Raw genomic sequence first — 24,275 nt, forward strand, 5'->3', positions numbered from 1 at the left:
TTTCCTTCTACATTTTATAGATAGAGAAATTTCAGGTTAGAAAGTTGCATAATGTTAAGTGACTTATAATGACTTCACTAACAATGATGAGGAAAATAGAAATAATTTCAAATGAAATAATGAAAGAGTGCAGGACTTATCTAAGGAATTATAATTTATATGGTTTCAAATCATAAAAAGGATTGATAAATTTAATGTTTCAAAAATATATAACAAATAGGTTTTGGAAGGAATCTTTATGAACTTCACTACACAGTTTTATATTTGAGCCTGAAAATATATGAGAAGCAATGAGGCAGTGAGCCAAGGTATCACACCCAGGGCAGAAAGGACTCCAAACCTGCTGTGTCTGAATTGAATTCAGTGAGAATCAGAGTTCATGGGTGAAATCACCAACCCAAGGATATTCCTTATTATTTCTTTTTCTCTGACTCCCTATCCCCTAAATTACTTCCTTGTCAAATAAAGTAAATAACATGTTTTCAGCACATTTGAGTCAGTCCTGTCTCCTACATTTCCAGAAGCACTCACTTGAGACAAACTATCATTGTTCATCTTGCATATTATGATATCCTCCTCACGTCTCTCTTGACCTTCATTCTCTTTTCCATCTTCTCAAGCACCACAGAGATATTGTTCTAAAATATGAACGTGATCCTTTCATTCCAATGCTGCAATGTTAACATTGGCTCTCTCTGACCTCAAGGTGAGTTAGAAAAGTTTTAGCACAATTTGCAAAGCTCCTACCAATTACACTTTGCTTTATGCAGGGCATAGCATCATGTGCACATTAAAAGATGTCCAACAACCTGTATGTCTCACAAGATTTAATGCATTTCTAGTTTCTGATATTTATTTTTGGATTAATTATCTCTTGTCTGAAATGTATGCTTTCGCTTGCCTCCCACAATTCAGCCATTCCATTGCTTAGGTCCAAAACTCAGAAGTAATTCTGACTCTACCTTGTCTGTCATAACCCATTAAAAAGTAATTATTGAATCAAATACTTTTTAATGTCTTTAAAAGTCTGTTTATCTAATTGTTTCAACTTCACTCTCACTAACACATTCTTGCTTCAGTTTCAAACCATCTCATATTTCACGAATTATAATATTCATCTCATGAGTCTAACATGTCCAACCTTGCTGCACATATTTAGTCAAAGTGGTCCTCTATGCAAAGTCCATACATGGCTCCCTGTGTGCTTTTCACTCTCTCTAGGATCTGCCAAGTCCCCCTCACACTTAGCTGGTTTTTCCCTACTGATCTTTCAGGATTTCAGCTCATGGATGTGGCAATGCAGTCACTTCAAACTTGTGTATTTAGACTCATAAACTCTTGTTCTTTGCGCACAAAAGTACTTCTCTGTCTGGTTCTCTTATTCACCCCACATGAACTTGACATCTTGGCAAGATGTCAAGTTGGCATTCATATTGTATAAAATCAACAATGAATCAAAGATTAATTTTAACTGAGTTAATTAGAAATGCTCATATGCTTGTATGTCAATATGTTCAGACTGAAAAATATTTATGAATTCTTATTGGAAGAGGTATATTTTTTTCTTATTGGAAGAGGTATATTTTTTGTACAAACAACACTTGTCTTTGTTTTAAATGAATAAAACTACTTGGAAATTTAGCAACAATTGAGAAAAGTTTTTATTGCCATAGCAATAATCAAGAATCCTTTAAAAACTAGGAAAGCATTAAGCAGAGAGTGAAAAATCAATCCAAATTCAGAATTTTAAATAATCTAACTCTAGTCATAAAACTGGTATTTTTAACAATATATGTATCAAACTAAGAATCACAATTTTGTCTTCATATATGCAAGACTACTCTATTACTACCACTAAAGAGGAATTTAGCCTTACAAAACTAATAATGAGTAAGAGTCTATTGATTTCAGAAAGTATACCATTAAATAAGATGGAACAAATAAGATGGGCTATTGTTATTGATGTTGCATCAAATAATTATGTTTTCTAAAGCTACAAATAACAAAAAGCATCCTAAGAGGAAAGTTTATAGCCATGAGTGCATATATTAAAAACACATAAAAATATCAAAAAATGAACTAATGCTACATCTCAAACTCCTAGAAAAAGAAGAACAAGCTAAACCCAAAACAGAAGAAGAAAAATAAAAATAAGTGCCCAAATCAATGAAATAGATACAAAAAAAATGCAAATAATCAACAAAACAAATACTGGTTCTTTGAAAAAATAAACAAGACTGACAAACCCCTGGCAAATCTGACTAAAATGAGGGAGGAAAGACCCAAATTAATAAAATCAGAAATGAAAAGTGGAGATAACAACAAACGTGAAGGAAATCTGGAATCATCAGGAACTATTTTGAGAACCTATACTGAAATAAATTGGAAAATCTTGAAAAAATGGACAAATTTCTAGATATTTATGACCATCCAAAACTGAACAAAGACAAGGATATTAATCACCTAAACAGATCTATAATACACAATGAAATTAAAGCAACAATAAAGAGTCTCCCAAAGAAGAAAAGTCCAACACCTGATGGATTCTCCATTGGATTCTACCAGATCTTTAAAGAATTAATAACAGCAAAACTTAAACTTTTCCATGAAATCGAAAGACAATGAACACTACCTAACTCATTTTATGAATCCAGCATTACAGTCATCCCAAAACTAAACAATAACACATCCAAAAGGACAAGTACAGCCCATACTCCTTAATGAACATTGATGCAAAAATCCTCAATAAAATAATGGCAAACCGAATCCAACAACATATACAAAAGATCATATACCATAACCAAGTCGGCTTCATCCAGGAATGCAGGGAGGGTTCAACATACACAAATCATTAAATGTAATACAACACATTAACAGAAGCAAAAAAAAAAAAAAACCACTGATCATCTCAATAGATGCAGAAAAGGACTTCAATAAGATTCAGCACCATTTCATGATAAAAGCTCTGATGAAACTAGGAATAGAAGGAATGTACCTCAACATTATAAAAGCTATATATGACAAACCTATAGCCAGCATCATACTTAATGGGGAAAAACAAATCATTTCCTTTTCAGTCAGGAACAAGACAAGGGTGTCTACTCTCCCCATTCCTATTCAACATAGTATTGGAATTCCTAGCCAGAGCAATAACGCAAGAGGAAGAAATAAAAGGAATATAATTAGGTAAAGAAGTAGTCAAACTATCCCTATTCATGGATGACATGATCTTATACCTTAAAGACCTAAAAACTCCACCCAAAAAAATCCTACACACTATAAACAGATTCAGCAAAGTATCAGGATACAAAATCAAGTTACAAAAATCAGTAGCCTTTCTGTATACCAACAATGAGCAGATTGAGAACAAATATAGGAAAACAATTCCATTTATAATATTCTCAAAAAAATCCAATACCTATGAATAAACATATCAAAGATGTAAATGACCTCTACAAGGAGAACTACAAACCACTGAAGAAAGAGATCAAAGAAGACTACAGAAGATGTAAAGAGCAGGGAATACACTGGAAGCAATAGGTATAAGTAAGGATGTTTTCAGTATAACTCAAGTGCCTCAGCAACTAAGAGAAAGGATGTACAAATGGGATTACATGAAATTAAAAAGTGTCTGCACAACAAAAGAAATGGTCTCTAAATTGAAGAAGCCACCCACAGAATGGGAGAAAATCTTTGCTAGCTATATATCAGGCAAAGATGATCAGAATATCCAGGGAGCTCAAAAAACTAAACTCCCCAAAATATCAATGACAGAATAAAGAAATGGGAAACTGAGCTAAACAAACTTTTTCAAAGAACAAAGTCCAAATAACTAAAAAACACATGAAAAATGCTTACCATCCCTGTCCATAAAGGAAATGCAAATCAAAACCATACTAAGATTCCACCTCACTCTTGTTAGAATAACTACCATCAGAACACCACCAACAACAAATGTTGGCAAGGATGCAGGGGAAAAAGGAACCCTCATACACTGCTGGTAGGAATGTAAGCCAGTACAACTACTATGGAAAACAATATGGAGGCTCCATAAAAAAACTAAGAATAGATCTTCCATATGATACAGCAACACCACTCCTAGGGATATGCCTGATGGAATGTGACTCGGGTTGTTACAAAGGCACTTGCACACAAATGTTTATTGCAGCACTATTCACACTAGCCAAGTTATGGAAACAGCCGAGATGCCTCACTACCAACAAAGGGATTAAGAAAATGTGGTATTTATACACATTTTATTCAGACATAAAGAAGAATGAAATTTTGTCATTCACAAGAAAATGGATGGAACTAGAGAACATTATCTTAAGTGAAGTTAGCCAGGCTCGGAAGTTAGTTAGTTAGTCAGGGAAGAATCACATGTTCTCCCTCATATGTGGATTATAGACCTAAAACAAATGCAGTAATGTTATTGGACATGGGTCACACTAAGGGGAAACCATGCACAGGAGGGATAGGGCAAGGAAGTAAACAAAAAACTTGAATGTGGTTGAGGTGCACACTGTATAGGAATGAATATAGTAATCTTAAACTGGCAGAGGCCACTATGGGAAGGGGACTAGGAAGTAGTGAAGAGTCTGATAGAGATAGATGAACCAATACAGGTTGTAATACATATATTCATGGAAACAACACAAGGAACCTTCCTGTATTGGTATCTTTATCTCAAACTAACAAAAACGCCATGTTTTTGTTCTTGTCTTTTATGGTTTTCTACAAAATCAGAGAACAGAAGGGCAGAACAGGTTCTGCCCCGAGGCAGGGAAGGGGGTTGGCGGGGAGGTGGGGGAAAAGTGGCACAAATAATGTAAACACATGTAAGTAAAAGCAAAAATGATACCTGTTGAAATTGTTCCAGGAACCAGGAGAGGGGGATAAAAGAGAACAGTGGAGGGAGTAATTTAAGTATAATATATCTTAAGTATTTACTTTTGTAAATACTCCAATGTACCCCCACCCAGCACAATAATAATAATAATAGTTAATAATAATAATAATAATAATAATAATAATAATAAGTGCTGCAGTTCTTCTGAGGTGTTTAATTCAATGTTAAGTCTCTGCAGTGACATCCACATCAAACATGGAAGTACTGCCATCACGTCCCCATATGAATGGGTCATTCAGAAAAACATCATCCATAGAGCTTCAGGAGTGTGTGAAAGGAGTTTTACTCAGCAAATGCCTATCAGATCTGTACAATATATCATTCTCATTTTGTTTTGGGGAAACTGAACTACAATTAAGTGAACTAATTTGCCAGCATTCTCCTTAGTTCAGTAGTATAGCAGATGCGTAACTCCAATAATTGCAATCCTCATGACCAGCCCATTTCATCAGAGGTGAAATGCAATAAAAGGAAGTATTCAAGTATTTTATGGAAGGGTTTCCATCAAATTTGAAAAGTTGACATAGAAAGTAAAAATTGTTTTGTGTAAACATGTAGGTATCAGTTTACAAAAGATAAATCCCTCAGAATTATCCTACCTAGAGACTAAGTAACAAACACAGTTACATTGCAGATTTGATCTGAATGTATTGACTTTAGTCAGCTAAAAATAATCTAGTTGCCATGAGTCATGTGAAGCAGAAAGGACAAACATATTTCAAGGCATGCTTTAATTTATGGCACACGAAGCAATGCTTATGAGAATCAGAAAGTGGAAAGAAATGTGTTTCACTAAAGTCAAATTAAATCTTATTTTCCACGGTGGTTGAGTTTCTATCTGCATATTTTAAATTTCCTGCATTAGAATTTAAGCTTAAAAAGTAAATGTGAATTTTTAACATTCTTTTTTGTGCTGAGCTATTTTATTTTGGGTGGGAGTAAGACTTGAACTTAGGTCTTATTCTTCCTAAGCAGGTAGTCTACACTTGAGCCACACCCTCAGCCCTTTTTGCTTTAGTTATTGTTTGAGTCAGGTCTCATGTTCCCCCAGACCTGGTCAGCAATCTTCCTATTAAAGCTTCCATGTACTTAGGGTGACAGGAGTGCACCACCACTCCCGGCTTACTGATTTGAGATGGGGTCTTGCTAACCCTTTGCCCAGTCTGGCCTCAAACTGGGATCCTCTCAAACTGCCTGTATAGTAGCTAGGATTACAAGTGTGAGCCACTCTGCCCACCTTGTGCTAACAATTCATGCTACATTTTAGTGTAACAATTTCAAAAGAACTTTATTTCAAAGAAACACATGAAGTTGTACTTCTTAAAGGCCTTTAATGTATTTTAAGAGAAGACAAGTAAGTATCTATGAAAACTCCTATTTTCAGTATAAAGTGCTGTGTCTAGGATATGACAAAAATTTCTCTCAAAATATTAACAACAATCTCAATGCAGAATGCCTTGGATGCCGAAGGCATCACCATATGCTCAGTTCTGAGACATGAAGTGGATAAAGAGAAGACAGAGGGACAGAGACTTAATTGTGAGCCTGAACCTGATAGATGCTCTGTGGGTTTTCCTTTATTTCAGGAAATGGATAATGCCTAAAAGCTACAAATGCCAAGATGCAACATTCAGAAGAGCCAGGAAAAGGTGTTTATTTGAAGAAAACATATAAAGTTTTGCAATTTACATAGCATTTTGAATCCTGCACTGCAGAAATTTTCTATTGCTTCACAATGACCAAAGTGGAGGTGTGGCTCAAGTGGTAGAGCACATGCCTAGCAAGTCTGGGGCCCCAAGTTCAAATCCCAGTATTGTCAAAAAAAAATAATTTGAGTCTTCTCTCCTTTGGGCAGGCAGAATGACTCAAGTGGTAGAGCACCTTCCTAGCAAGCATGAGGCTCTGAGTTCAAACCCTAATCCCACACACACAATTAACTGAGATTTCACTATTATTTGTATATTTTCTAAAGTGTATTGTGTTGTACAACAGGGTCGCTCTCAAGGTTGGGGTATTCATGGAGTTTCCATTCACTTCAGGATTTTATCTAATCCTGTCCATTAAGTTTACACCTAAACATTGCAAGAATTTGATGCTGGCCAAAAAGGAAATCCTTGAAGGTTTAGGGAGCAGGTGTGAGTTCTAGAGCACTTTCATAAACAATTTTGGGTCATATTATGTACTTTTCTCTAGCCAAAACAAAAGTCGATTAAAAGACCATGGAGATAACCAGTTAGGCTGGTTATTGCATTTTACAAACAATGCCTCTTATACTGAAATTCTCTTCATTGACACAGTTAAGATCACTAATTTGTGGGATTCAAATGTTCCCCTCCATCTTTGAGACGATGATTTGGGTAAGAGTGTGTGGATAAAAACCAACATGGTGCCACAATACAAAGAAGTCAAGTGATTCTTGTTAAAATGATATCTAATGTTTACTTGTGTCTATGAACTTTCTATTTTAAGTTATAAAATGCATTGGCAAATGTCAAAAGGAGATAGTAGTATCTGAAATGATAGGCAAATTGGGAAATGAATACTTCTAAAATTTCTCATATTGTCATTTCAAGTGTCGTCCATATTTGTGTGAATCTAAGGATACCACCTGCTTATTTGAAATTATCTAATCTTTGTTGTTATTCCATTTAAAAACAGAGATATTTGTAAAGGAAAGTAAGCAAATATGAATTTAGAGGCTGATCACTGTGTGTTATGACAGGTACTTTTTGATAAACACTGATAGGAGTTTGCATAGGTAAATGACAGGACATTTTGATACAGTTTGCTCTGATGTATCTACAGACAGAACGCCTTTCAAGTGACTGCTGTGGATGGCGTCTGCAGTGGGATCATTCAGTGCCTCTCCACTGAAGACTCTATTGACTGGCTACAAGCAATAGCAACAAACATTTCAAACCTCACAAAGCACAATGTAAGTAGTGACTCAAGCAATAATTACCTGGCTGTAGATTTTCTCAACCTTTGTAAATGTCTTCACTATGTATCTATGTTTCATCAACTGCTTCATGTTCACCCAGAAATGGTCCACTTCATATTCCTTATGAAAGCTCTCCTGGAACACATATCAAAAGAAAATTACTGTACTCAGAATTCTAGCAGAAGTTACCAGTTCAAGAATATTGTCACATGTGGATTTTTTTCACAAACATCCTACCTATCTTGTTTAATTAAATAGATCTAAACAAGAATTTACAATAATACACTGACTATAGTGAAGTAAGAGCATCTTTGGTTAATTTACTACTGAACTTCAAGAGAGAAATATGGATTTTTGTTGGTGGCCATGGAACTCTAGCTAGGAATGTTTAAAGGAGGGGGAGGATTGGGAGGAGTTGACACAGAGACTGAGGTCCTAAGGTATTCTGCAGGTGCAAGAAGAGTCAGGAGATGTCATGCAGTACCTGTAACTTGTTCAGTAGAGCAGTGTCTCTAGTTTTAGAAATGGCTTCTCTACATTTTGTCCATTTTCTATTCAATCATTTTTTCTCTTGCCATTACTGTGCCTCTGTTTCTCCATTATCTTTACACTTTGTTAACTCAATCAACCCATTGTTGCTATTACTTCTAGAAGAGTAGTCTCACAAAATGTACAAATCCGCAAACTTCATTGAATATTGAAATAGCATGATTACAGATTGATTTATTTTAGAAAAAAATACTTGACATCATCCGTGCCTTTGTCTTGGTTGCTTCCTCTCTCCACACCTGTTCCATGCTATGTTAGAATACTTAAGAAATCTTCATGGAAATTGGGAAGTCTAATATGTAAAGGCTTAAACAGAAATGTTAATTCATGAATGTACAGTTCTCTGTACGTTCCTTGCTTCCTTCCTCCCTCCCTCTCTTCCTTCCTTCCTTCTCTCTGTTTATGTTTTGTTTTTCTGAATCTGAGTCTCACTTTGTAGCCCAGTCTGACCTCAAACTCCCAATCTACCTGCCTCAGTCTCCTGAGCACTAGGATTGTAGGCATGACTGTGACTGTAATTAGTTTCCTCAGTCTCAGTGGCTGACATGGCTTTCTCTCTCAATCAATCCAACATCTTTCTCTATGGATGGTCCTCAACACTTGGGGGCTTTTGGTAGGTGTGAATTTGCAAAGAATAAAGGCAGGTGGACATTTTTCACAGTCCTAGGTGGGTATAAATAGGTTGAACTTTATCAGAGGCATCACTGAATGAGGGGGCCTGATCTCAGCATTCCTGGCTTGGGCAGGAATGAAGCTGCTCCCCTGGTCCATGTATTAAAGCTGAACTATTAGTCAAAAAGAAGAAAAAAACTGAAAAAGAAACGCAATGTTTCTTTGGGTATCATGCCTCTTCTTACTCGTGTTACAAGGATGTTTCTAGGGAGAGTACCTTGTGGATCATTGCTGAAATGGCTGGAATGTCTTAACAATGAAACATGGTCCTGAAAGAGTGAGAAAGAATGTTTTTAATAAGAGCAGAATGTTAAGTTTTAAATTCAAGATTTTCCCTTATCTAGATCCAAATTTTCATTGGCCCTAAGTCACAGAAACATGCCTGTGAAAACTATTCTTCAGAATGTATGTTAGAATGATGTGAGCCTAACTGATAAGCATTTGAAAATTTAATGCTTGAATTAAAATAGAAGTGAAGATGAAAATCCTATTCCCTCCTATGAACTTGAGGGAGGAGGACTGAAATTTTACTACTTGTTTTTCACCCTTGCAATAAGTATTCACCGTGAAACTTAGGAACTATCAGACAACGCCCCATCCTACCTTGTTTCAACTGCTGGGACATCCATACGCTTTTCACAATAATGTTGCTATATTATACATTACCTATTTGTTCTTCATCTCTCTGATTATATTCTAATTTCATGTCCTTTTGTCCTTGTAATCAGTTCTCACTGAAAAGTATTTACGATTACAATGTTCTCTGATATTTAGTGTACTATGTAAGAGTTCAAATTATTAGGCACAACTGCAAAAAATGTGAAAGTCACAGTAACTTCAGCGAAAGCACAAGAGCAGGATTAGATGTTAATTCTAGTTTTCAAACTGTCTTCTTCTAAAGAGAATGTAGAAGTAATGCCTTGTGGAAATATGTAGAACTAAACTTTGCTTCATTTGCCTATATTCTGAGAAGTTTGGGTTTGTGCAAGTGAGGTGATGGCTTATCTGTTATTTATTGGTACATAAAGAAAATATTGGGATAAGCATACAGGGAGATTGCACTCAAGACATTGTCATGTATAAAAACAAATTTGAAAAAAGATGAAAATAGCATATAAAATAGGAAGTATAATAGTTTTTTCAAATCACATTGAAAAGATAGAAAACACATTTAAATAATGATTGGAAGAAAGACATTTGAAACCATAGCATTAAAAAATAAAACCATAGCGTTTCAGAAGCTGTTTAATAATGAATCCTGTTTTAGGGTAAAGTCATCAGAGAAAAAATAGAAGGATAAAAAGAGAGCAAAACAAGTTAAAATCAGATAAAAAATATCTTGTGTTAGAATTATTAAAGTAGTAAGCTAACCATTTTCTTTTCATTTTCTTCACTAATTCTTAGCAGTAAGAATTCTATGCACCAGAGGTTTTCATACCCTTTAGTATAGAAAGGTTCTTGAATATAATGACAAAAAAATCCCTATACAAATACAATTTAGAATTGTATTATATAATTATTCAGGGTGATTGCAAAACATTTGCAATGCATTTAGAAAGGGGATTAAAGTAGAAAGAGGATGCCATAGGGACTTGTCTCAAATCTGTGCTTGCACAGATATGCACTTGTTTTACTTAAATTTTATGCTTCTTCTTTGGAAAAGGAAGAATGTCAGAGGCTGTGGTGGGGTTGGTTGGGGTCAGTTAGCACCTCAAGCTCCCATGAAGGCATTTGTTATTCCTAGGGATAAAATAAGCTTAAATAGATTCTTAAAGGCAAGACTCATACCAGTAAGAAACACTACTTACTTCAAGTTAGTTTTGTGTATGTGTATGTGTGTGTGTGCGTGAATTAATTAGTTAACAAGCTATAGGATAACATATAAAAAGAATGTAATTAATTTTATTTCCAGAGTATCTCACATTAAATTACTAAGTGCTTTAAAACATACTAATATTGCAATGAGATGAAACTTGGGAACTTTGGGAGGGGTAGATGCATTTTGCATATGTGAGCCACTGGGGAAGGAGGTGAGCCTTGGTAAGAAGGTTGATGAGACAGTCCTGATTCTGTTCACTGCCTGGTGTTCATACCCATACACAATCCCCTTCCCTTTGGTATGGGGCTGCATGGTGAGCTTGAAGCAGAAGCTTTCTTGATCAGGACAGCAGATGACACAGCAGCCTCAGCTGGCCCTCATGGCAGCCTTGTGAGACCTCCAAGGAACAAAGGGCCAGCCAAGCCACACCTGAACTTCTGACCCACAGAAACTATGGGATAATAAGTGTTTTGCTAAGTCACAAGATTTGGAGTGTTAACCCTCACAGTAGTAGGGAATTGGATTAGTTTCCTAAACCTGCTATAGCAAATTACCACACACTTTGTGTTTGAAGCTTCACAAGCTCACTGTCTCACAGTTTTGGACCCAGGTGTCTGGCATCAAGGGGTCAGCAAGCTGCATGCCCTCAGACACTCTAGTGTCCTTCTTGGTTCTGCTGGCACTCAGCTCTTGGCCACATCACTCCAAACATTGTCTGTGACCAAAATGTCTCCTCCCCTGAGTGTCTCATATGGGTTCTTGGTCTTAGGGCTCATTAGATATTCTGGCATGCTCATAAACCTCAAGAGTCTTGGCTAAGGTACACTAACACTTTTTTCAAATATGGAAGCATTCAGAGACTCCAGCTGTATGATATGGGTATCTTTTAGAAGGGATAGTTTTTGGTGTACCTTGTTGTTTGCAACTATGGTAAGCAAATAACATGATTAGATTTACACAGTAAATTCTGTCTCATTTTCCATATGACATCTCCAAAATGCCTTTTTGGGGTTTTCCACCCATGTTCTGCTTGGGGTGAGCCCAGAACTTTTCTTAGTTCACACACGGAATTACAGAATCTTTTCTTGGTCTCCCGCCTCTATTGGATTCCTGTGCGCTCTCTGTATCCCAAAATTTTGGTTTATGATACACAGTACTTCCATTTGCATGTGGCCTCCAGTATGGTTGCACATTTCCTTATCTCTGGACCTCCTTTAGAACAAAGCAGCAAGAGGGAGGGGTTGCCTTCTACCCTGATGTAGAAGCCAGGATTTTGAGAGTTTTTATTATGTAAACCTGAAGTCTGGGCCAGTACACAAAAGGAGAGAGAGAGAAAGAGGGAGAGAGAGAGAGAACCTAAATAGGAATCCCAGGTAATCATATTAGTCATTATTCTATTTTGGCTCCTTTCCCCAGAGACCTTGCTATAATTTACTTGTTCTCAGGTAGTTGCCTTTTGTGCTTCACTCAGTGTATTCAGTCTTGATCAGTTGGAGAGAGGGTCTATAGTGGGTTTATTCTTTCTTGGCAAAAACTGGAGGCAATAGCTACTTTTGACAGAAAAAAAAAACTGTCCAAAAAGCAACTACACACTGACATCATTGATGCTTTGTATAATTGATATACTTCAGAAAATTCCCATAAGAATTCGGGTAAAATTAAGTCATTTTCAAACTGATAGAAACATATTAAAAAAACCCTAGATATTTTCTAAAGGGTGCCTTTTTTAGGCAAAGAAAAAAATAATGGAAGATACAAACTTGGAGCAGTGGCAAAGAATGAATAACCAGGAAAATGGAGGAGTCTACATGCACATTCTTTGTATAAAGCAGTACTGAGTTTAGATAAATTGAATTAAAGCACATTGCAAGAATCCAGCAAGCTTTGATAAATGGATGGTTTATTTACTAGAAAAATCCCTAATTAATCAGAGTGTGTGACTTCAACTTAAAAAGGAACAAGCAGGAAAATAATGTTAATGCATACTAAAAGAAGTCCACAAAACAAGAAAAGAAGAGAAAAAGTAAGACAGAACAGGTTGGAAAAATAGGAAACCCATAGTTATATGGGGATTTATATTGAAGTATACTAAGTAATTATAATAAATTTAAGTGAATCATGCTGTCTAGTTTATAGATAGTGAGTGTCAGAATGGACGAAAACAATATATACTCATTTCTTATAAGGGAATCCCTAAAATGAATATATTGGGGGATGAAAGTAAAAGTTTAGAAATCTATACTGGAAATGGTTAAGAATTTTGTTAATATCAGGCAAAGTGAAAGTTATAGTTAATGTATTACTAAAAATAGAGTCACTTCATAATAACAATAAGCTTAATTCAGCAGGAAACAAATAAAAATACAAATACAAATGTAGAGTCACAAGGATTAAAAATATCATGTGAGACTGAAGGAAAAGGGAATAAAATATATAACTACAGAACTAGAATGACACAATAGTAATGGCCTGTCTGTGATGAAATGCAATGTGAAATAATGAACTATAAAACCAAAAGAAGAAAGTAAGATTCATGCTCATCCTTCACCGTCACTTGTAGAGAGTCATTATTGTCTTTCCTCATATGCAGGTAGTTCTTTCTCACTATGCTATTCATTCAATACTGGGTGAATCTAGGCAGTCTCCTGATTTAAGCTGTAAAATATAGCTTGCCTTCATTCGCTCTCTTTTGTAACCTTTCTGCTTCCCCCACTGGCACTCCTGGGGCTAAAACAGTCCTGCTAAGATTTTTACCATCCAACATCAGTCCTATGTGTATCCTTTAAATGCTACCTGACCCATGAAAAACACAACTGTGTGCAATATCTTAATTCCTAAAATTTTCTTTGTAAGTTACAAAGAGTAACGGGAAAAAAATTGAAAATGTGATTTCATCAATAATTCAAACCTGACACTTACAGTTGATTTTGTTTGATCAGATTTTAACTCTGAGCACCTGTGGTAGATAGAATACTGCCACCACCATCCTCCCCCTACCCTCAACTCCTGCCCCACAAACCTGCCTATGTCCTAATTCCCAAAACCTGTGAACATGCTACCTCACATGGCAAAGGGGAATTGAAGTTATAGATATACTTTGCATTGTTAGTCATCTGACCTTGAAATGGTGAAATTAGCCTGGATTACCCAAGTGGATCCAATGTACTTTCTCGTGTCTTTAAAAGTGGAAGAAGGTAGAGTGTTGGCAATGGAAGAAGGACCTGAACCCATGGTGACGACTCTAGGTATGCTAGGATCCATTATGCGAAGAATTCAGGAGATGAGTAGGAACAGAAGGGATTTTTTTTTTTTTTCCTATAGAGCCAGGAAACTTCTCTGGCTGTATGCAAGAATTCAGTTATGCAAACACCTGGATTTCATCGAGTAACCCTTTCAGGACTTCAGAACTACAGAACTCTAAGATAATAAGTGTGTTATTTATGTATTTATTTATACACTATGTTTGTAGCAATCTATTATGGCAACAGTTGAAAACTAACAACATGGATTTACTTTCAAATGAATCTATTTTCATTTTCTCACTTAGTGTAAAGCTTTACTTAATCTGAAAGTTACATGTTCAGCTTCAGAATATCCATTAAATTCACTTGCATATGCTAGAAAACAATCTAACCTTTACATTATTAATGAGTTCAAGTGCAAAACAGTTTATAATAATGTCACCGGAGTTCCCAGATCCTGTACAAATAATAGTTGTTACAAGAAAAAGTTATTGTAATTGTTGTGTTCACTCAAAACTGTCTTTGGAGTTGGTATAGAATACGTTCTTCTCAGTGTCTGGGTACACATGACTAGAAACTTTCAAAGGCCACAGAAAATAAGGAAGGAAAAATGACGCAAGAGACCCAGAAATAACTGCTGGTATCTAGAACTCAAATATGACAGGTGGAATAATCATGAGGCCACCCCTGGGGAAAGATGGTGACCAAGTCAGAGAGTACTGCTGGGGAGATGTGATGTTGGAAGCTCTGGCTGACAGGGAATGACGGGTTCGGGTGACCAAACTCAGTCACAACTATGTCTTACACACTTGTATTGTCCCATGGACAAACAGGGAAATGAATGAATGAATCCATTATTTAATAAACAGATATTTGAAGGAAAGATGGCTGAGAAAACCAAGAAGGAAAAAGAGGAGAGGGATAAAAACTCATTGATCTATTGTATGCACTGCCTGAGGGGTTCTCACCATTTGTGAGTTGCCATTTCCTTTTAGAGGAGAGGAAAGTAGCTGTTCACAAGAAGTAGAAGCACTGTCTGTGGGAGATGGCCCAGGATGTCTGCCTAACTGTATTCTTCTGTCCCTCACATTTTCACCTCTCATAATGAGGTGTCTGAAAAACAACAAGTATGTGTTTGGTATGAACTTCTTCATATGGCATAGACTTAAGATACAAGGATAGAACAATGCCACCTACCAGATGGCCTCTTCCCCAGATCTGGAAGGATGAGGAATATCTATCTATCTATCTATCATCATGGAACTATCTATTGCAGTAAATCGTACAATACATTGATCTCAAATGAAGACCAATATATTTGAACAGATTTATATATTCAGCAACTCTAATTCATTAAGAACATACTGATGTGTATTTTTCTAAAAGCTTCTCATTGTAAGAGGTTGAGAAGGTTATGGAACTCTGGCTCCCACCCAAGTGAAAAATATCTGCTGCCAAGAACCCTTTGGGCAGTGTTCTGCTGAAAATCTTTCAGTGATAGGAAGCCACTGCTTTGCAATGTAGTAACTGAGTCTTTGACAGCTCAATAGTAGGCAATACTTCCTTATGCTGAGTAAAATCTCTGTCTTGTAACTTTTACCCATTTATACTAGTTCCGCCTTGGGAAAGACATGATAATTTAACTTTCTCTTTCACTTTGCCATTACTTAAATATATGGAGACAAGAAGCTTATGCTGCTACCGTCTTCTTTTTTCTTCTTTTTCAGTAGAAATATCACAAACTCTTTCCAACTCCTCTCTTAATGAACTCAAATATCTTAAAGATTCATTGTTGTCTTGACAAGTATTTACTGATTCTGTAGTGTTACAGTAAAAATCAAATATTTAAAATTCTCATTGACATTAAATTCTATTTTGACAACTAATCAAGGGTAATTTTTCACCAGCACTAAACAATTTGGAGAAAGTTCAGTATCTAAGTCTCTTGACTTTTCAAAGATTGAGACTTCACAATCTTGACTTCTTTACTAGATGATAATTATATTCAAACTTATACAAGTGCCATATATCATAGTCTCTAAGGTATCATTTTGTTTGTTTTCTTTATTTTCTTATCATATTATTGTTATACTGGGGGTACTTGGTGACATTTACAAGGTTCTTACAATATGTCATGGTTAAATTCATCCCCTCCATCATTCTCCTTTATCCCCTCCCTCCGTCTCTGGAATAGTTTCAATTGGTCTCTTTCTTTTCCATTTTCATACATGAGTACATAATATTTCCACCACATTCTGTAAAGTATGATTTTTAAAGATCAATAATCCATTGAACATTAACAGGAAAGTAATATTTGTCCTACGTCCTTAAAAAGAGTGTAATACAATGAGGAACCTAAATATAATGGTGTCAATGTCAGTATATCTAGTAAAAATACACAAATATTAAAACTATTTTCTCTCAGAATGTATTTTCTTAATGACATAGAGATTATTTTCCAGTGTGCATAATAGAAAGAGGAAGACATATGACTTTGCAAGAGTGAAACTTCCCAGACCCTCCTTTAGGCAAGTGATCAAGGGTAACAGCAGGCAGATAGCCGATAATATGTACCCTTGATATGATGTCATAAAAATGGTATTTTGCCTAATGTCATTCCTCCCAAAATCTAGAATCTCAGTTTCAGCAGGAGAAAAACACCAAAAAAATGCTAAGTGATGAAATTCTACAAAATACCAGACCATAAACTCATCAAGTCTCAAGATTTCTTCAAAAACAAAGAAATTTTGAGAAATTCTCTTAACCAAGAAAAGCCTGATGTATTCCCTGGATGAGATCCTAAAAAGAAAAAGGATATTTGGTAAAATCAGTAGAAATAAAAATAAAATATGTACTTTAGTTAAAAGTAATAGATTACTATTGATTCATTAATTATAATCAGTGGACATTAGGGATGAAATGTAGGATGCTTATTAGGGAAAAATGGTTATGAGATAAGTTAGAACTAATTTCATATTTACATTTTTTCTATGAATCTAAAACTATTCTAAAATAAAAGCTTATTTAAACATATTCATGTATGTAACATGAATTAATCTGAGATAGTAACATATTTTGACATGACTGTCAGGTTTCTAATTTTATTCATGGGTTTATATATTCAACAATTTTTGAGGATGTACTGAGTGAACTTATTAAATATTGGAAAGAAATATTGAGCAAAAATGGATAAGTTCTGCCTTGATGGAAAAAGCGGCCTAATGTGGGAGAGAGACATTAGTCAGCTAATGTCTCTAATATTAGTTAACTAAGCACATAAACACAGGGGACATTTCAATTTTCATAGAGAGCGTGAATGGCTCTTCCATCTTCAGGAAGAGAAGGAACAACGAGCAGCTCTAAGAATGATTGCTCCTTGTGTTCCCATTTGTTGTCCTTGCTTAATACGATGGCAGTGGTTAGTTACATCTATTTAAAAAAAAAAAAGAGCAGCTATGAGAAGGTGACTCTGTACCCCCTGAGATGTGAGAAGGATTCCTAAAATTGAAACATGAGCAATGATGGAGAGTGAAATAAGCAGTTCAGTGGACACAGATACATTATGCACTGGTAATAGCCTGTAACTGTATGAAAGGAAAAATCAGTAGGTTCAATTACAACAATAAATTCCATGAAATATGGATTTTTCATTGGTCTGAGTTAAAATGAGAATATTTATATTAATGCAAGTATGTTTGTCATAAGACTCAACTTATTTATAAGATCTGATCAGTAACTTGATATATATGTGTGCAACTTCCACATTTATAGTATTAAATATCATCCTCTTATGAAATACAATAACCATAGTTAAGTTACCCTCCCATCCTTAATATGGAAAAGTTTTGTCTTAATTAATATTATCTTTTTAATAAAATAAAGCAATGTTTACCTTATGGCATTATTATTAAAAGTTTTAGGGCTCCAAGAAATATAAATCTCCAAATAATTAAATTAAAATCTTATCAGAAAGGATTAGCTAGAACTTTCAGGTCTGGATTATCTCCAAAATACCTGGAAACTTTGAAATTGTTTAGACCAGGTTCAGGAAGATTGGGATATGAGGAAATGATAATGTATTAACAGAATTAAAAGTCTTATAAATAGGTCAAATTTTGGAAAAACGTTAAGACCAACTCTACAAATTCCTCTAAGACTGATTGTTATGTTTTTACATGTGTGACACTAATTGATTAAGTAATGAAACCATACACACATTTTAAATATAATTGGGAGAACAAAATATTTATTAAAACTAACACAATAAACTGGGCATCAGTGGTTCACACCTCTAAAACGACTCAGGGGACAGAGATCAAGAGGGTTGCAGATAAATAGTTCTCATGACCATATCTAGAAAAAAAAAATCCATCACAAAAAAAGGACTGGTAGAGTGGATCAATTGGAAAGAGTACCTGCCTGGCAAGCATGAGGCCCTGAGTTCAAACTCCAGTGTAGCCAAAAAAAAAAAAAAAGTAAAAAGACTGAAGTCTGTGTGATTGCGTTAGGAAATAATATTAGCAAGAAGTATTAAAAGGTACTTAAATATGCTAGATTTGAAAGTAGAAAGAAACATAACTTCAAAAAAGTCTTCCAAAGAGAACTGAATCTGTTGCTTTTCTGTAACTATTTTTGTGTTGAGAAAAAAGCATGAGTTTGGGCATCTGTAAACATTTGCAACTTTTCTCCTTCTGAGTTACTTGTACTTGACTTTAACTTCTTCCACCAAATCAGTGTTAAGTAACCTTCAGTCACTGTGAGGAGCAAATTCAAACAAGTTCATTAAATATTCTACCTCTTAACTAGTACCAAAAATTTGCAATTTTCCTTCACTTTTTCATTCTAAATTAAATGATTTGATTTATAAGCCACAATAAATTATGTTGTATTTGTTTATTGTAGATGAGTTTACATACCTTTGCTCATGGATACATGTTTAGGTAGCAGAAATGAAACTGGACATAACAAATTCAAGTGAATACAGCAACCAAACCATTACTCAGTTCAAAGATCTCTACCTAGGTTCCCTAATTTGTAAAGAAGACAGATGAAGCAAATAAAATACAAGCCTGTCCTTCCACTAGAATTTCTTGAATCAATTCCTCCCATTCTTTCCTACTATGATAGTAACATTATCCTGATTGATGAACAGAGAAAATTTCAATTGACACATCTATTAAGTTACTTACAAGAAAAGGAAAAGGTATCCCATCTTTTATTCTTGATTCTTCCATATATGCCATATGCATGTCATTTATTGTAATAAAATATGTTACTTTGAAATAAACAAAATGTGTATGTATTCATATGTGTACATATAAGACACATATGTAACTATGTAACATGAATGTTTGATGTGATTCTATCCTTAAAACAAGAGTAAACTTATGTAGTGATTGAGAAAATTGTTATTGTTTCCTTTTTCCAGCTGACAAGAATTCTGGATACAGCATTTGCTGACTATCTTTCAGTGGTTCATAGATGCCACCAAGAACTTACCCTATATCATTTCCTTCCACCATCTTTACAGTGTTAACTTTCACCTTATGTTTGCCACTGAATGGCCATGTCAGAGCTCCAGCATTTTATAATATCATTAGGGTGTTCGGTAAAACAGAGAAAAGGAAGAGGGATTAGAGAAGCAACACACATCTGTCCTGTTTCCACCAGGGCAAGAGAGTATATCTCAGAAACCCTTCATTGGATTAATGCTCACTTCTCATCTCCTGAACTCAATCCTATGACAATCCTTATGGGGTGAGAAAGAGGTGACCAGTATGGTCAGTATTTATCTTTCCAATTGTGTAATGGGATATGGTTTTGAAAGAATCAATTAATGATACCTACACTATTCTTAATGCTGTAAATATAGTGTATCCTAAAGAAAATCCATCAATAACCAATAACTTTGGTGCGAGGCAGCCCCCCTCAGGATTCACATATATGCACTCACATACAGAGCATACAGAGAGGAAAACAAAGAAAGAGAGAGAGAGAGAGAGAGAGAGAATTTAATCAGCTCTGAGATTATTCAGCAGATATCAGCAGGTATTTCAACCATGTTCCTGTATTTTGCACATTTACCTAATCAATTGGGAGTTACATATTCTATTGAGAAAGATCTACTATGTTAGACAACAAATACAAGTAAAAAAAATCAAATATTTTTCCCTATAAAAATGTTGACTGTGAAAAACTAACAGAAACAACAACAACAAAACCCTTTTGTTATGTCTGCCATATTCAAAAGACTCAGCAAAGCTTGTAGGTGAACTGGAAGTCATGGAACAGTGAAACCTTGCAGAAAAGTGATGTTCTGACAATGGTCAAAGGCTTGATCAAGAGATATGGAAGAAGGCTCTTGACAGGCACAGTGTCACTGAAAGGGGATCTCTTCTTCCCTTTTATAGTCACTGACATGTCTGAGTTCTTAGTGGACTTTGCATGTGATGTGCTATTCTCTGCACTATTTTTTCTTTCTATACAACAATATGAATGTGAGACATACAGATATCTATTAAAATGGGTTACAATAAGTGAAATTAAACAACCTAAATAAGAATGAAATCAAGGTTGATTTTGTTCACTGTATTGTGTGTATTTATCTTTTTCCCCGAGGATTTTGCCAATTGGCATATTATTAAGAATAACCATTGTGGCAATAATACAATCTGTAGCTTATAAAATAGTTGAATTATCATTATCTTCCTGGTTCTTGAGTATAATATACATCTGAAAAATATTTTATAACATAAACATTTCCATAAATTTATATTTGTCCCATGTTCTTGAAAGAGACTACCCAAATTTTAAATTCAATGTTCCAAGAAGAAGTCTCTCATGAAAAACTCCCTGGTGAATTTAACTTAAAATTTAATAGTAGAGAGATATATCTCTTTAATGTAATAGAGTTTAAAATGTTTCTTTATATGTATGACTTCATCAATTCCAGTGATTTCTAGAGTAAAATTACAATATAACAGAATAAAATAAAAATAACTGGTAGAAATGCTTAATAAAATAGGACAACCTTACTGCTAAAATTATTTAAATCTAGATGATATGCAACAAATAATTTTTAAGGCCTACAAAAATATTTTCTTCACTATCCCATTTTCTTCCAAAATGTGAACACTCATATCATGTTGGTTATTTGATTTATTCTTTCCCTTAAAATATTATTCAAATTGTACTCTCTGTAAGAATATATACAGGTATATTTACTGAATTTTTATATCTTTAAGGCATAATGCTTGCTAGAAAATAAAACACAATATACTATTTTACTAGAATTAGTAAAAGATTTTAAAAATATGTTCCTTCATTATATTTTTTATTTAAAAACTTTAGTATAGTGTGAAAGAATATAATAATTAAATATGTAGCAATAATAATGGGAGGCTTATTTTTATACATTTACAATATGTATTTTTAGCCAGGCTTGATGATGCACACTTGTCTTCCAGCATTTGGGAGGCTGAGGCATGAGGACAGTGAGTCTGAGATCAGCCTGGGCTACAAAGGGAGACCCTGTCTGAAGAAAAATGTGCAAATTTATCTCACATATAGAATAAAATTACCATCTTCACTTATATATGGAATTATCCTTTGTTTAGTTAACATTTAATCATAAACATTTTCTTACAACATTCATTATATTCTGAAATTACCCACTTTTAATGGGGTAATAAATGTTTTGCTGTTTGTATGTGGATGATGAGTGGGTTAATAGTAAATTTATAAATCATTTAAATGTTATTGCATAATGGTGGCCTACATATTTTTTGATTTATTACTCCATTAAAGCATTGCTGACTACTTCTTACTGTACATATCTAAATCAGCACATGAGATCAATATTCTTAAACACCATATTTTCTTACAGGAGTCCTCTTTCAGTTTCATTTTGTTTCTTTGAAATTATGCCCCGAGGATTTTAGATTCAATGTTCCAAGGAGAAGTTTCTCATGAGTTTATTTTAGGGTACCAATTATATGTGTCCTAGAAGAGTTTAATAATTTCAGGGTTTACATTTTTGGACTCAAACTTACCCTATGCTAATTTTTATATATAATGTAAGGGAAGTGTCCATCGTTATTCTTTGGTATAGGATGTTCAGTTTTCTTAGACTATTAGTTGAAAAGACTGTCTTTTTCCCATTGAATGAACTTGGAAATCGTTTGTCATATATATCAGGGATTTTTATTTGCCTCTATTCCAGTGGTCTATATGCCTCCTTAGAACATACAGGATGATTTTGATTATTGCAGCTTTGTAATAAATTATTTGAAATTTAAAAGTGTGAACTCTCCAGTATTATTCTCTTTTTGAGATCAGTTGGCAGTTTGCTGTCATTTGAGATTCCACATGAATTTTACATAGTTTTGGATTTCTGAAAAAAATTTTATTGAGATTTTAGTAGAGAATTCATTGCATCTGTAAGTTTCTTCAGGGAGGTATTGACGCCCTAAAATTATTAAGTCTAACAATCAATCAACATGGAATGGTTTCCATTTATTTACATATCATTAATTTTTTTCAGTAGTGTGTTATGAATTTTTCATCCTTTTGGTTAAGTTAAAAAGTATTTTCTTTGTTTTGTGATATTATAAAATTGGAATTATTTTCTTAATTTTCTTTCAGAATGTTTATTGTGCATGTATAGAAATGCAATTTATATCTAGCTATTTTTTAAAAAAATCATCTATTGTTCAATTGTCTCGATGGAAGGTTTAGAACTTTATGCATATAAGATTATACTATCTGTTACCTGAGTTAATTTCATTCTTCCCTTCCAATTTGGATGACTTTTTACTTTTTCTTGCCTGATTACTTTTGCTAGAACTGCTAGCCATATGTTTTATAATAGTGGTGAAACTAAGCATTTTTGTGCTTTTCCTGATGGGAGAAGCTTTCAGCTTTCCACAGTTAGATTTTATGTCTATTGTAGGGTTTACATATGTGACTTTTATTAGCTTTAAAAAATTCCCTTCTGTTTCTACATTGTTGAGTCATTTTATCATGAAAAGGTGTTGAATCTGGTCAACAATCTTTTCTGCCTGAATTGAGATGTGGGTTTTTTCCCCATTAATGTCATATACTATATTAATTCATTCCAAATTTCCAATTTTTAAAAAATACTAGACTAGAAGTATGTGCATACACAATATAAGGTCAATCTAAAAAATATCACATTCGATTATCGACATTTTATCAATAGCATATAAAATTAAAGGGATGTGCACCTTCATTTATGATGACTGTTTGCATTAAATGATAAATGGAGTAACTTAATTCCAAAATCTCCAGTATAAGCAGACAAAATGTCAGTCACTTACACAAGTTAGGAAAAGTAGATGCTAGGAAATCCTGATGAAAAAGATATATTTAATAGTTCACTGGATAATGAAATCCATGATCTCCTGAAGAAGAGACTCGTAGGTCACCATCTGAGATCTCTTGAGTCAGTTCTTTCTAATCCTCTTCATCCTCAAGACTGGTCAAAAGTGCCAAGTAGCTACAGAACATATTAGTTTGTCTCACTCACGTTTTGTGTCAGCCCAGAAACAATTTTTTTTCTGTGAGATGAAAACTCACTTTTAAATTATAAGGCATTTCTCCAGACTTTTTTTTTGCATAGTATACTCTCTAAGTTTTAAAGCTAACAGGATTACTATAGAAATTCAAACTCGAGATTTCTAATTTTTTCTTTTTAAATGAATTTTATTTCAAGAGAAAGTTCTCAAATCCATGAGGATTTGCCTTTGTTCTAATTGAGCTGTCCTCTATCTTTTCATCTACTTAACAAATATTGATTATATACCAAAAAAGACCTGGGCACTCATTTACAGGCAAGCAGTAATGTGTAGGATGAAACAGAAATCTGTGGCCATGTGAATTTATGGTCAAGTAGGGGCAAACAAGTCATAAAAGAAAAGAAGAAGAAATCACATTAGATTATGTTAAGTGATACAGAGGAAAAGAATCAGGAAAAAAACAGTTATAATAAAGAGTGCTAGTTCACATTTTCATTCTGCTACCTCAAAGCAGAATGTTATAAAGAATCATTATTTTCTCTCTCACAACTCATTTTTGTTCCTTTCACTTATTTTATTGAAATTATTTTGTTTAGATAACTACTTT

The 24,275-nt window shown here is 34.4% G+C and overlaps 1 protein-coding gene across 9 annotated transcripts in view; it reads left to right on the forward strand.

Annotated features, from left to right (window-relative positions):
- Sntg1 (syntrophin gamma 1) overlaps positions 1–24,275 on the forward strand; it is an 825,003-nt gene that overhangs the window by 597,894 nt on the left and 202,834 nt on the right. For all 9 annotated transcript variants that reach the window (XM_074068516.1, XM_074068515.1, XM_074068519.1 and 6 more), the window contains one exon: positions 7,715–7,844. In XM_074068516.1, coding sequence (XP_073924617.1) covers positions 7,715–7,844 — 130 coding nt within the window. The remainder of the gene's footprint in view (positions 1–7,714; positions 7,845–24,275) is intronic.

Source organism: Castor canadensis, chromosome 3 (genome assembly GCF_047511655.1).
Source record: "Castor canadensis chromosome 3, mCasCan1.hap1v2, whole genome shotgun sequence".
Lineage (NCBI taxonomy): Eukaryota > Metazoa > Chordata > Mammalia > Rodentia > Castoridae > Castor > Castor canadensis.